At 33.0% G+C, this 13920-nt stretch overlaps 1 protein-coding gene and 1 pseudogene across 3 annotated transcripts; both read right to left on the bottom strand.

The window, feature by feature from the left end:
- Positions 1-3993: 3993 nt before the first annotated feature.
- LOC123218178 (proteasome subunit alpha type-5) lies at positions 3994-7596 on the bottom strand. 3 transcript variants are annotated; one of them, XM_044639453.1, is made up of 10 exons: positions 7498-7596; positions 7324-7372; positions 7160-7241; positions 6826-6906; positions 5882-5995; positions 5648-5749; positions 5486-5544; positions 4743-4845; positions 4453-4518; positions 3994-4356 (listed from the first exon to the last, which is right to left on the bottom strand). In XM_044639453.1, the coding sequence occupies exons 2-10, from the start codon at positions 7335-7337 to the stop codon at positions 4264-4266; spliced, it is 714 nt and encodes a 237-aa protein (XP_044495388.1). In that variant the 5' UTR covers positions 7338-7372; positions 7498-7596; the 3' UTR covers positions 3994-4263. The 3 variants fall into 3 exon arrangements, with proteins under 3 accessions (XP_044495388.1, XP_044495389.1, XP_044495390.1); XM_044639454.1 differs by lacking the exon at positions 7498-7596 and adding an exon at positions 7451-7469; XM_044639455.1 differs by lacking the exon at positions 7498-7596 and adding an exon at positions 7447-7466.
- A 2622-nt stretch (positions 7597-10218) lies between these two features.
- On the bottom strand, positions 10219-13674 carry LOC123219585 (annotated as a pseudogene).
- Between the last annotated feature and the right edge of the window lie 246 nt (positions 13675-13920).

Below are 13920 nucleotides of genomic sequence, written 5' to 3'. Positions count from 1 at the left end.
TTCCAAATTTAATCTTGATCTTGTTCTACAAATCACTTTCCTCTTAGAATATTTGGTTGTGTGTCATTTGTCCTCATTCACAGTCACAACGAGAGAAAACTCAATTCACGAGCCCTCAAGGGTGTATTTGTAGGACACTCTTGTTCAAAAGGGATGTAAGTGTTAGCACCCACCATTTAAAACAAAAAAAAATTCTGTCTTTGTAGATGTCACTTTTCATGAAAATAAATCCTACTTCACCAACCTTTATCTTCAGTGGGAGAATCTAATCATTGAAGATAAGGACTCCGACTGGAATTCTTGTCTCATAGATCTTTCATCACCTAAACAAAATATGTCACCTGAGCCATAACACAGTGAGTTACCTCTCAAGTAACTAATATTTGAGCCTCAAGTATAACACGAGTCACAACATAGTGAGCCAACACCTGAGCTACAATAGAGTAAACTAGTACCTATGCTTGCTCCTAACTCTTGAACTTGTGCAAATCCAAGAGTCAAATCTTAGTTTTGAAATGAGGTAACAGTCTCTAACTCTAATTCACAAGTTAGATCTTGATTTACCTATTAGCATTAGGAAAGGTACTAGAGAATGCACAAAATGACCATTATATCTACTCTCTCCTGTAATTACATTTGAAAAGTTTTCACTATCTCACGAGAGTTTTTTAGTAAATCTAAACTGTATCCACGTTCCCAATAATCTATCAGAGGCATTGTTTAATGACAACTGGAGAGAGGCTGTGAAGGCAAAAATAGAAGCTTTAGAAAAGAATAGGACTTGGGAGATAGTGAACCAGCTTAAAAAAAAAAAAAAAAAGACAATGGGATGTAATTGGGTCTAAACTGTAAAATATATAGTAGATGAATATTAGAAAAATAAAAGGCAAGATTAGTGGCTATAAGATATACTCAAATGTATGGAAGTGGTTACTGAGAGATATTTGCTCCACTTGCCAAGATGAATATAATTAAAAATTTGTTATCATTCGCAACCAACTGTGAATGAGACTTATAACAATTTGATGTAGAAGAATGCTTTTCTACAGGGTGATATTGAAGAAGAAATCTACATGGAGATCCTACCTAGATTTGGTAATAAATGTAGCCACCAACCAAGTTTGTAAGCTCAAGAAAGCCTTGTATGGGCATGTTTTGAAATATGAACCATCGTGATGCTAAACATGTGGTACATACAAGGTCACGGAAATCATGCGTTGCTCATCAAACACTCAGATTCAAGGGGAGTTACAATCTTTATGGTATGCGTTGATGTCATCATTATAATAGGGAATAATGAAAAGAAAAGACATGTTTAAAGCAATGCTTTAAGTAATGAATTTGAAATCAAAGAATTAGAAAAGTTGAAAGCTTATTAGGTCAACAAAAAATTAAACTTATTAGTTTTGAATTTGCTAATTCTTAAAAAAAAAAAAAAAAAAAAAAAAAAAAGAGTTCTTATCCTAAATATGTTATGAATCTCTTCAAAGAAATGGAGAGATTAACATGTAAACCAACAAAAATACTAATAAAAACTAATCACAAACTGAGAAAGGTAAAGTAGGATACAAACATAGATAGATAGATATAGCAATGTTTGGTAGAAAGATTAAGTTGTTTGTTTCACAGTAGACCAAATATAGTTTATCTTTTAGGAGTGGTTAGTTAGTTTATGCATAATTCAAAAGAAATTCATATGAAGTTGTTAATCAAGTGTCATGTTATCTCTATGGAACTCCTAGAAAAGGTATATTATTCAAGTAAGACACAAGATTGACACTTGAAGCTTATAGGTATGCATACTATGCAAGGTCAGTAACAAACAGAAAATCAATTCCTAGGTATTATACCATTCTTGAAGAGGATCTTGTAACATGGATAAGTGAAAAAAAAAAAAATGGTTACAAGATTTTGTGTTGAAGCAAAGTCCAGGCAATGATTCAAGGAGTATGCGAATTTCTATAATTGAAGATTGTTTTGGATGACTTGAAGATTAAATGGGATTATCCAATGAAACTTTTCTGTAACAACGAATCTACAATTAATATTGCCCATAATTCCATGTAACATGACCAAACAAAGCACATAAAAGCGGATAGAATCTTCATTAAACAAAAGTTGGAAAGTTGGTAGATTTGCATATCATGTGTCTATAAGATGTCAAACTTGTAGATGTACTTAAAGAGGGATTGAGCATATCATTTCAAACAATTGTGCCTGAAGTGGGAATGAAAAATATTTATTTAGGAGTAGTGTTATAAGCATAATTTTTATGTACAAATAATAACATGTTATTATGTGATTAGATAATTAAAAATTTAAAAAAATAATATTCATTCACATAATAATATATTATTGTTTACGTATAAAATTGTATATAAAAATTGTGCACGTAATTTTATTATTTTTTCATAGACTTTTCAGAGCACTGGAATATTAGGAAAATAAATAAATTATTGGGAAAATTAGACTAGAATTTATTATTAAGAAAAATTGGGGAAAAAAATCGATTAGAAATATTCAATTAAAGTTATTTTTATATCCATTTGTCATTATTTATTTCCTTCCCTAAACACAATGAAATAAAATTTGATTCTTACTATTCTTCCAGGATTTTTCATCAGAATATTAATTAAAATAGACAAAAAATTTTTCGTTTAAGCCTTTTTAGGCAAACCTACAGTTATTTTATCTTTATAAGTAAATTTATTTGTAATTCCAAAAATACTCTCACAACCCTGTATGCGTAAACACTGGAAGGAAAGCTTAAGTGCATGGGTGCGTGCGGTGCGTACGCAGTACACGCAGTGCGTGCAATGCATGTGCAATACGTACGAGTACATGTAGAGTGCGCACACCCTCATATAATATATATAAACAGAGTGCGAGGGTGCGCGCACCCTTTCTTTTATATATATATATATATATATATATATATATATATATATATATATATATATATATATATATATATATATATATATATATATATATATATATATATATATATAAAATATAATATAATATTTAAAAAATATAATAAATATATATAATAATTTAATATTTAATATAATATACATAAATAATAATAATAATTTTTAAATATATATTATATTATTATATATATTTATTATATTATAATATTATAATAATATAATATATATTTAAAAATTATTATTATTATTATTTATATATATTATATTAAATATTAATATTTATTATATATTTATTTATTATAATTTTTAAATATTATATTATATTATATTATTTAATATATATATATATATATATATATATATATATATATATATATGAGGGTGTGCACACTCGTACGCACCGCACGCACTCCACACGCACCGCACACTACGCATGCATCCCACACACTCTGCACACACTCACACCTACACACCCGGTATGACACCTACAGAGTTGGGAGAGTATTTTTGAAGTTACAAATTTATTTTGCTTATAAAAATAAAACTACTTTACATTTGTCTAAAAACGTTTACGTGAAAAAAATTTTATCTATTTTAATTAATATCCCACCATTCTTCCTTTCCTTCCACCGGACAATGTCAGTTACTAAAGTTTATTTATCGAAATAATCACTGATAAAATAATTAAAATTGCAATACCTGAGCAATAACGATACTAGAAACAAGCCAAATCTAGAAAAATGAACTACTGGCCACATTGGCTGGTTGCACTGGCAGAAAAAATCCAATTCTCAATGAGCAATACTTATGGGTGTCATTATATGATTAACTATTACTTTCCCTTAAGTTCAAAATCACTCAATCATATAATAAGACATAAATATATATATATATATATATACACTCAAAATAGATATACAATTTTTTTTATTCTGAATTACCGTGAGAAGCCAAAGCCGTTATTTTATGATTATGGTGATGATAATTAATATAGCAAGAGTATTATAACATTCTGCTTAGCGATACGTTAAAGCCTCGTGGGAACTCCGGAACAAGGTTTAAATCCAATCAAAATAAAAATTTTGATTAGTAGCAATTGATTGATTCATACAACTGATAATTCGTTCAGCATCCAAACGTGGTTTTCAGAGGTATTAATAATGAGTAGCTCAGTTCAGCACCAAAACAAGTTTAATGAGTCCAACCTCAATCAAAAGCAGATATAAAAATTGTTTCCCAAACTAAAATGTAGGTGCATGCATTGCAGTGAGCTGAAACACAACTGAAGCTAGCCAAGATTGTTCATAATATGATTTTCTTCTCATGCTCATAGGCGACTAATGACTGCCTCCACCTCAGCAGGTGTATAGAGATGATATGTTGGAGCTACCTTTGCAATATCAACATTGTTTGGAGTCACCTGAAATAAATTAATTAAATTTCAGGATACTTGAATTAAACAAACTGTTGTGGGTACAGGAACAAGTAATTGCCTTATCTTAGATAGTATTTTTACCTTTTCTTCCATAACTTGCTTCAGAATGGACAAAGCAATTGTTTCCGCTTCTTGAAGGGTAAGGTCCTGATGAAAATGATCACATGAAATTAGCACCACTTTGCACTAGAAAGTTATGTAGACTTAACTCAGATTTGCTAACAAGATTTAAATCAAATTAATGACAACCCTACTAGATTAACATTTCAAACTCATAAAATTATAAAGGGAAGTTAGTCATTTAGTCTTCCCATGGTTAGAAAGGTAGTAATTCATGCAGACACACCAACACACAATGATAAGAGAGAGACCTTGTTAAATTGTTCTTGAAGAGAACTGTCAGCTCCTTCTGAACCTGAACCAATAGCTTTGGCATTGCATTGCCAGAATGTGCCAGACGGATCTGTATAGTACCTGCATCAAACAAGTATTTTAAGGGTCAAGATGCACGAAAACACCAAGCTATACAATATTAGGCCAGGAGCAATAAAATAACAACCAAACAAATGCCAAAAAGCAAACATGTTGGTCAAGAAAGCATACTCTTGCCCAATGGAAAACTAAAATGCACGTTTACTGGGATCAAAAACTAAAATTTCCACTACCACATTAACCAAGATGAAAATGCATATCACCATGACTAAGAATCAGGCATCATCTTTGATTGTACACAAATTGAGTTTGAAACTATAACTGTATATCGGCCTGGGAACAAATGAAAGATATAACTTGGTGTATCATTGAGATTGAACAACAGCAAAACGTGAACATCAAATTTCAGCATAAGAGCCACAGAAGTTAGCTACTCCATGAGTACTAGTCTAGAGCATTTGCAGTTCTCATAATTAGCTTTCATTGGTTATTGTTGTAGCTATAAGTTGAAATAGTGTAGAACTGAAAAATTAGGCACTAAAAGAACATGTGTACATAATGACCAAATGTACATTGAGTTGTACTAACATGAGGATCATTGTACTTACAAGAATATGTAACCAATTATCTCCATGGTATTATACATTTAACAGTCTGAAAAACAATGTAAACTAGTACTTACAAGCTGGGCCCATTCTCATCATGACCGGCAATAAGAAGAGATACTCCAAAAGGACGAGACTGCATGGGAGAATTATAAATAAGGCACTAAAGTAGAACATCTATCATGTAAAAAATTAAGAAGAAACAACACCAATTAGATGTAGACATAAGTGGACATTACCATGGATTCCTCATCACCTTCACCAAAACGTAGTGCGAGATCGCAAAGTGCTTGAGTTGTTGATTCCACAGTCATTGGCTCACCATATGAGAATCTATGGTTCTGCAAAAAAGGAATTTAATAAATTAGTTTAAGAGTTATGTGCCACAAGAAATTTAAAACATACCAACTCCTAAAGTATCCAGTCATGCTTGGCTTAGAAAGAATACAGACATCAGAAACCAACGAAAGTACCTGAGTTTCCACTCGTGCATGTTCAACAAGCGTACGAGCATCAGCAATCAATCCACTCATAGCACATCCTATGTGGTTGTCTATTTCCATAATTTTTTCAACACTGCTAGGTTCCTGCAGAAAATATAAGAAAAAAGATAATGCCTCAATTAAGTTGAAATCCACTAATTGCAAACATTAGCAAATGCTACCGCATCAATGTATCCAATTTCACAAACAGTAATAATTGTCTTGCAAAATTTGTTGTTTCATTTCCCAGTATCACATTACAGAAACATAATTTTCATACTTCTCATTACATTAGATTTTCAATGGTCTTGAATTCTTAGTAATATGCTTTAATATACTTCAAATCATATAATATGAAAAGAGTGATGCTATGTGCATTTATAACGAGTACCAATTTTGATATCAATGATAATGTGTCACTGTCATTATGTGATTAAGTGTTACTTCATCTTTAGTTCAAAATCATGTAATCGTATTGTGCACACAGTTTATTGCTACTCAAATTGATACTCATTATCTGTGCACACAGTTTTATTGCTATGAAAAACAGCATATAACAAATAGCACTGTATCTTATTCGTTGACACAGTTTCTTTTAATGATATAAAAATTCTGATCTCAAAACAGAATATTTATTACTAAGACAATGGATAGCTAAAAACAGCCACGCATATAACTACATAAAGATGCCCAATTTCTACCAATATGCACATGTTTAGATCAGAATACTGACTACTTGTTTAAAAAAAGGTTTGTTTAACCTTTAAAATGAAGACTGGCAACATGTTCTAACCTCTGTAAAAATCATTTCCAAAACAGAGAAGCTAAATAACTATTTCCCCACTCACATTACAAATGCTCTAATATGCATCAACAAAGCAATACAAAACGTGTTACACTGAATTCTTATGAGGAACAAAAAGAATAAAACAGACCAGGAGTGGTGAAGTGATCCGTTTCTCAACAGCAAGGACAACTCCTTCTTTTGTCTTCAACCCAATTGCAGTTGAACCCAGCTGCATAATCAATTAAAGCCCATACACATTCCAATCAAAACTTTAATATTGAAAACAGCAAAAGTAGAGAAGGTGAATACAAATCACACGGGCACACGTAATTTAACTTATGATTACTATATGATGAAAAATACATCCAAAAAAAGATTTAAAAAAACCATAAAAACTGAAACTTCCTAGGTAAATAACCAGAGGAAGAAAACCCCAATATATTTTGAACGAATAATTAGAACAAAAAGGAACTTTAGATCACCTTGATGGCCTCAATAGCATACTCAACCTGGAACAACCTGCCTTCTGGAGAGAATGTGTTCACTCCTCTATCATACTCAGTCCTACAAATAATTCAACATTTTCCACAAAACCCCAATTAAAAGGGAAATTTTAAGAAATAATAGAAAATCCCAGAGGAATTACCTTGTAAGAAACATTTTCTACACTTTGATTGGATCTGGAAACCTTGTACCTGCAGGAGAGACAAGGAGAAACATTTAAGAATTAGAATGAGAGATGTAATGCGAGCTCTTAATTATGTACAACCCACAAAATTGAAAACCCAGACGATTAAGAAGCAAAAACTTTTGGGTTTACTTGAGTTGAGTTGAATGAGATTATGAGAGTGAAAGTCTTCGAGATGTGCAGACGGCTATTTCCAGTTTTTTTTTCTTTTCGGTAGAGATCTTCTTGGTGGACAAGTTAAGTATCTTTTTGGGTTTTGAGGTTTAAAGTATGGGCTCATTTTTTATCAGCCCAATTCAACCTTGGATGAGAATGTCCTGTTCTTTCTATCTCTATTTGTTGGGCTTTACTAGACTGCCCCACTATGCACAAAGTTGTTTACTTAAGGAAATGGTCACGGTGTACTTAGTAGCCCCTCACGGCGCTTGCCCATGTCTGTTCCTTCACATGATAGTCATTCTATGTATATGTATGTATATGTAAACTATAAATATAATTTTTGTATATAATTTTATGTATAAATAATGATATATTATTATATGATTAAATTTTATTTTATTTTTAATTTTTAATTATCTGTTCACATGATAATACATCAGTACAGATATATAATGATGTACAGCAGTACCTTTATGAGCGCATGCATCATACACTTCATCAAAATATGAGCACAGTACCTTTAATCTTAGATAGTACGGCAGATATACAGTGCCGCCTTCTTTAATTCAGAAGAAATGTCAAATTAGTGGTTCCAAAATCCAACACCCTCTGCAACACTAATTACAAAAACTTTAGTGAAAGCTTTAGTCTCTTCTGATGACAGTGTCTTGGCTCCAGCCATAATTATGGAAATTATGACCAGCTTTTGCTTCCATGACCATGAGTAAAAGGGTTGTTTAGCACTTTTCAACTCTGCGGGGAAAAAGGGTTACTCTTACATTGTTCTTTACGAAGATGTGCACCACCTTCTGGGTGATGGTTTTCTTTTCCATTTCTTTTTGAAAAATCCTTCTGTCTCAAACTAGTTTTAGGGTAATGATTTCTCTAAACCAATGCAGTTTAGAGTTTTGTATAATATAAATTATGATAACAACAATTTGAGTATAAGAAAATTTAAGTAAGTTTGTTATCTGTGTAAAATAACCACAAAGATAAATTGTGCTATATTAAATAAAGAGATGTAATACTAGAGTTTTCATGTGGTTTAGTCTGATGATTGAAATGTTTATGTCAATAGTATTTTCATTAGTTTTTGTGTAGTATAAGAGTAATATGATAGCTTTCAATATCTCTAGCATTTTGTTTATGTTTTCACTAGGTCTTCTCCATCTCTTTTCCTGCTTCTTATATACAAGTTTTTTAAAGGGAAAAATACATTTGAATCATCATTTTTCTCAGGGTTTTGATATATAATTTTGAATTTAAATAGATTGAGTCATATACCTTTATTGTTAATATTTTATTTATGTGAAAGTTAATATTTTTGTTGGATGACTGTTATGAAAATCTAGGGTGCAATCTAATTAGAGTCCTCTCTTGATAACTATAAAAGAATCTTCCTACATGGTTTAAATGCCCTAAAACGAAGCTCTTTTGTTGTAATGTATAACATATTAATAGTATCTCGTGCTAGTTGAGCAGCAATAAGGAGATTAGTTTGACGTCTAAGAGTTGTACCTTGCTCTAGTTGTAATAAGCTACCTTTGAAGATGAATTGGCTTTGGGAAAGAGATTTTGAATCTTTCTTAGAAATGCTTGAAGATATGCTTTCTAGTGCCCCTTGATTTCATGTTTCACAAGTCGTTGTTGAAATTTTAAAAGAATAAGACGCATCTGTACCCTCCTTCTAGTATCAAATTAATGTGACTTTTCATTACCAATTAATGTATGCAATTTAAAGTCTTGTGCAAGATAGATTATAATAGTAATGATTAAAATATAATAAGACTTGGATAACTTTGTTAAAAGTATGCGAAATGACTATGAAGATGAATTGAGACAAGTTAGAAAAAGAGATGTGACATCAAAATTTTTAAGTGGTTTTCCTCGATGATCGAAATGTCTATATCTACGGTGTTCTCACAAGTTTTTGTGTAGTACTAAAATAATACAATGGTTTGTAAAATTTTTAGTGTTCTATCTATATTTTTACCTCCCTGTATCCTCATCTCTTCCTCTTTATATAAAAGTTTTTTTTTTTGAGAGAAGAAGTACATTTGAACCATTTTTTAGAGTTTTAAATCATGATTTTAAATTTAAATAGACTAAGTTATACCTATGTTGACAACATTTTATTTATACGAAAGATAAAGTCTTTGTTGTATGATTGTTATGAAGATATCATGACATGAGATTTGATTAAGGCTCTCTTTGGATAACACAAAAAAAATCTTTTTTTTATCAATTGTAGATTTGATATTGTCTAGTCATTAGTCCTAATGTCCTGTCTTGAATCTGTTACAGACTTTGGACTGAAGAGTCGATTAGTGACTATTTGCTATCTATTGCATCGGTAATGCTTTAAGGTTTAATTTGGAAATGCCTAGTTTGATCACATCACAACATTCTTCATCAATCGTATGACTTAGTTATACGCTTAGGATCATTGAATAAAAAGCTTTGTGAAGATTTATGGAACTGGTCGAGGTTAAAGGTATGACAAAAACAAAGGCTAAAACAAGTCCCTTGTGGCTTTAATATAAGCTCTCAAGTCTAATGCAAGAGCAGTAATCAGAAAAATCACAATCTGCTGGGCCAGCAAATGCACAATAGCTAGGCTTAACTTTTGTCAGATGAGTTTCTTGTAGTTCTATGTTTGTATAAAGGAAAACAATTTTCAAGATTAAGCCAAATCATATAAATGCTACTGTATTGTGCCACTAAAACCCATGTTACACATTGGCAAGACATGGCCTTACTCCTGTTTGTTTGTCAGAGAAATATACTTATGGGATTTTGTAGAAGAAAATTAAGTTACATAATGAAAATGTTTATCTATCCATGTTTCTTGCTCAGTGATTGTTATTGCAAGGGAGGCAGCCACAAGAGCTGTGCCCAGAAATATGGTCATTATGTCTAATCTTATGTGCTTGTTCTGTGGCCTTTTGAATTTGCTGTGTGTGTTGTTGCTGGGCAGCTGCTCGCCATTCCTCTGCTTTTCTATGAACAACTGCCATTCTCTTCATCAGTTTCTCCTCGAGGTTTGATCTCATCTTTTGTATTTTCACCTAAGAAAATCGTACAAGAAACATTTTCAGACGATGATTTTGAGAATAAGAATAGAAATGACAAAATATCCAGTTAAAACAATGGGATTGCATGTTATTTTCTGGTTATTCAAATGGTCCACAGTGTGTTATTAAACAAATTGCCAAACCACCATGTAAGTGGAAGGCTAGAGGAGAGAAGTACACAATGTGGGCAATTTTATATTCAAGAGGAACCAAAAACTTGGCTTCCAAGCATGAGATACGAAGTTCAAAGTAAATATTCCAAGTCCCCATTAAATTTTTAATGCTAGAACTTCACATGGTTTAGCAAGTTGCGACAAACACAATGGACTTAAATAATTATAACTGTGATGACTTCTAGCGTTGCTGTTCTTTTATTTATGAACAAAGCATATAGATAAAAGAACATACAGAATTGATGAAGACACCCCAACAAAGGTGGACCAGTCAAGAATATAAAAAGGCAAATGGTGTCCAAGTGTAGCAGGTGGCTCGAGGATGACTAAACCAACTAAGAACAATAAACCCGACAAATCCTTTGTACCATATCAACATTATATATCCACTTCAAGATAAACACAGAGTTTAAGGCTAAAGTATGCTTGTCTTGACATTTGAATATTAGAATATGGCTTTGCCACGTCACTTAACATCAATCTCAATTTATTGGCTTCTGATATCTCACTGGTAGATTTGGGACACCACTCATGAATGGTTGTTTGTGCGACAATTTCCTTTTTTTTCTGTGGCAGTTTGGACAAACATGGGACTTTGTCCATTATAAAGAGAGAAGAACGGAAAACTAATGCAAAGGCAAGTTAGAATTCATGGCAAGAGGTAAAGACAATTGAAGTTCACTTCTACATATAAATAAAACACTATATGACAAAAAGATGAGAAGTATGCATGCCTCAAGTTTTTTTGATTGAGCTTCTGCTTTGGCACTTTGCAGGTTCACCCAAGCTTGAATTTTTGCTTCTTCTCTCTGATACCTGCAACTCAAATCACAATTCATAATAATCCAGATACTAACCCAGAAAATTCACACAAAATTTATACAACCTTACTACCTGAGGCAGCATTTGGTCTTTTCTTCTTCTTCATAAGCAGCAGCTCTGGAATCTGAAACACTTTTCCGGCATCCATTGCCAGTTTCGAAATGCCTTAAGCTCTTTGATATTTCTTCTTCCTCCTCTTCTCTTGAGCTCCAATTTGATGTTACCGAATCATATTGTGTCCGAAGTTGTAGCTTAGCCAAATGACACTCCTGAAGCTGGGAAATGTCAATGGTGCTAGATCTACTGTCCGAATGCCCTAAAGTCAATGGGCCTGACCTATTGGCAGGAGTGTTGTGTCGAGCAGGTGATGAGCTTTTGAATGGTGTGTGGCATCTAGAAACCGTGGAACTGCCTATTGGAGTCATCTCTGTTCCAATATCCCTGTGTTGAATCTCATGAATCACTTCTGTGCCTGCATCTTTCATGGTTTCACTATTAGAGTTTCTAAGAAGAAACCCCTCTTTTGATGGCTCTTGAGTATCTGATATTTGGTAAAATCAGTTCTGCCAGGTCTGTGAACTTATCTACATTCATCAAAAAACCTCAAACAGCTCTTGTTCAAGATGATCTATAATCCACCTCAAACGATGAAGCGAATTAAGCATAAGACAAAGGTCATCTTATCTAATACTCATTTGAAACTATACTTAAGCACAGAATCATCAGAGTCAAGATCACAACACAAGAATAAAATTATAAATAAAGAAACAATGATGCTTAGATATTCTCTGAGAAAATGCAGAAAGTTGAACTAACTAAGATGTTGCATTTTAATTTCCATTCTTGGGGTCCAAATTAAGTAAATCAAGACAGAAATGATCCCAGCATAATTTTCTAGCTTTCTTGCGGGTCTCTACCTGGATACCAGACAAATATTATCTTAAATTATAATGCAACTAAATTTAGTATAAACTAGAAAATCTCATCCGAATTGTACTATGCATTTGCAGCAAGTAAACCCAGCTCCAAACAAGGAGCATAATTAAACAGTTGAGCGGCAGTTTGAAGCGCTATGATGTTTTAAAAGACAAAAGAATAAAAAGTCCAAGATTAAAAGCTAAAGGGGACGATATCTAGTTGGAAAGTAAAGCCGAAGGGGCCAATTAGTTCAACTGAAGTTGAAGAGAAAATAAACCATACCTTTTAAAAGGACATCAGTTGAACCTGAGACCCCATTAAAAGCTCTGACTGAATTAGGGTGGTCCAAACACACAGAACCTTGATAGCTTGAAGCAAACTTTGATACCTTTTCTTCTGTAACCCTGGATTTCTCAGAGACAGCCTCCATTAGTTGCTTAAAGTTTTCAACTTGTTTGTGGTTCTTGGAAGATTCTGATACTGGCTTTATTGTATGAGCAGGCGACTCATGGCAAGAACTAGTATTTAGCCATTTTTCTGCATCATCCCACTTTGAAGGTACGCTCTTTCTTGAAAAATTGCCAACACTGAAGCTGAAAATAGGCCTCCCAGGAGTAGAAGGAGCTTCCATTCTCCTTTGAATAACTGAGTTCACACCCTCTCTCCTTCTCTGAGCTGAAATGCTATTGTTTACTACCACAGGAAATGACTTGACAAACTCAGCAGTCTCTCTGAGATTAAGCTTACAAAGAGGGTCAGGGAAAGTATCAACAAAAGGGGTCTCTCTATTTTGCCCATGGAAATCAGTGTTGCTCTCCAATGCATGTTCCTGAAACACAAAGAAACAGATATATGGAAACCAACTTGGTGCAATGAAACAAAAACAAAAACAAACATAATGCAGAACGCCTACCCCATTAGATGGAAAAATAGGTGAAGTATGAAAACATTTAGGACTTGAGAGATCCATGGCCATGGGTTGAGTTGAAAATGAAAAAAAATTGTTTTTGGTTGTTATTGCGAAGTGTGCTGGTGCAGTCACAACTCACAAGACAAGAAGTTTGGCCATCAGCATCAAATTGAAATAAAACAGTGCGTCATGAGTAGTGACTGAGATGGCAGTTGAACAGTAGTACTTTACAAAGAAAAATCTTTGACTGATGAGTACAAGGAGCCATGGCTGAAGGCACTGTTTCACATGGGATATTGCCCCAATAAGAGGGACTTTACTTGGGTGGCTTGTGAGACTCCCTAGTCCCAAACAACCAGACAAAACTGTACTTCATGAAAAGGAGAGGGCGCGCTTTGGGAGATGTAAATAAGCACTCATGAGTCTTGTCTTAAAAATGAATTCAACTTTTTTTAACTGTTATCAATATTTTTTTTAATTGTTTCTCAGTCCTCATTGG

The sequence above is a fragment of the Mangifera indica genome, chromosome 6 (genome assembly GCF_011075055.1).
Source record: "Mangifera indica cultivar Alphonso chromosome 6, CATAS_Mindica_2.1, whole genome shotgun sequence".
Taxonomy (NCBI): domain Eukaryota; kingdom Viridiplantae; phylum Streptophyta; class Magnoliopsida; order Sapindales; family Anacardiaceae; genus Mangifera; species Mangifera indica.
The sequence above is the reverse complement of the archived record's forward strand: the minus strand, read 5'-3'. Positions and strand labels throughout refer to the sequence as shown.

Bases quoted from the DNA above. Each gene is read 5' to 3' on its own strand.
- LOC123218178 (XM_044639453.1), bottom strand. The intron at 5,996-6,825 runs GTCTGTTTTATT...TATTTTCTGCAG, and splicing joins GGATCACTTCACCACTCCTG to GAACCTAGCAGTGTTGAAAA. The intron at 4,519-4,742 runs GTCTCTCTCTTA...CATTTTCATCAG, and splicing joins TTCAAGAACAATTTAACAAG to GACCTTACCCTTCAAGAAGC.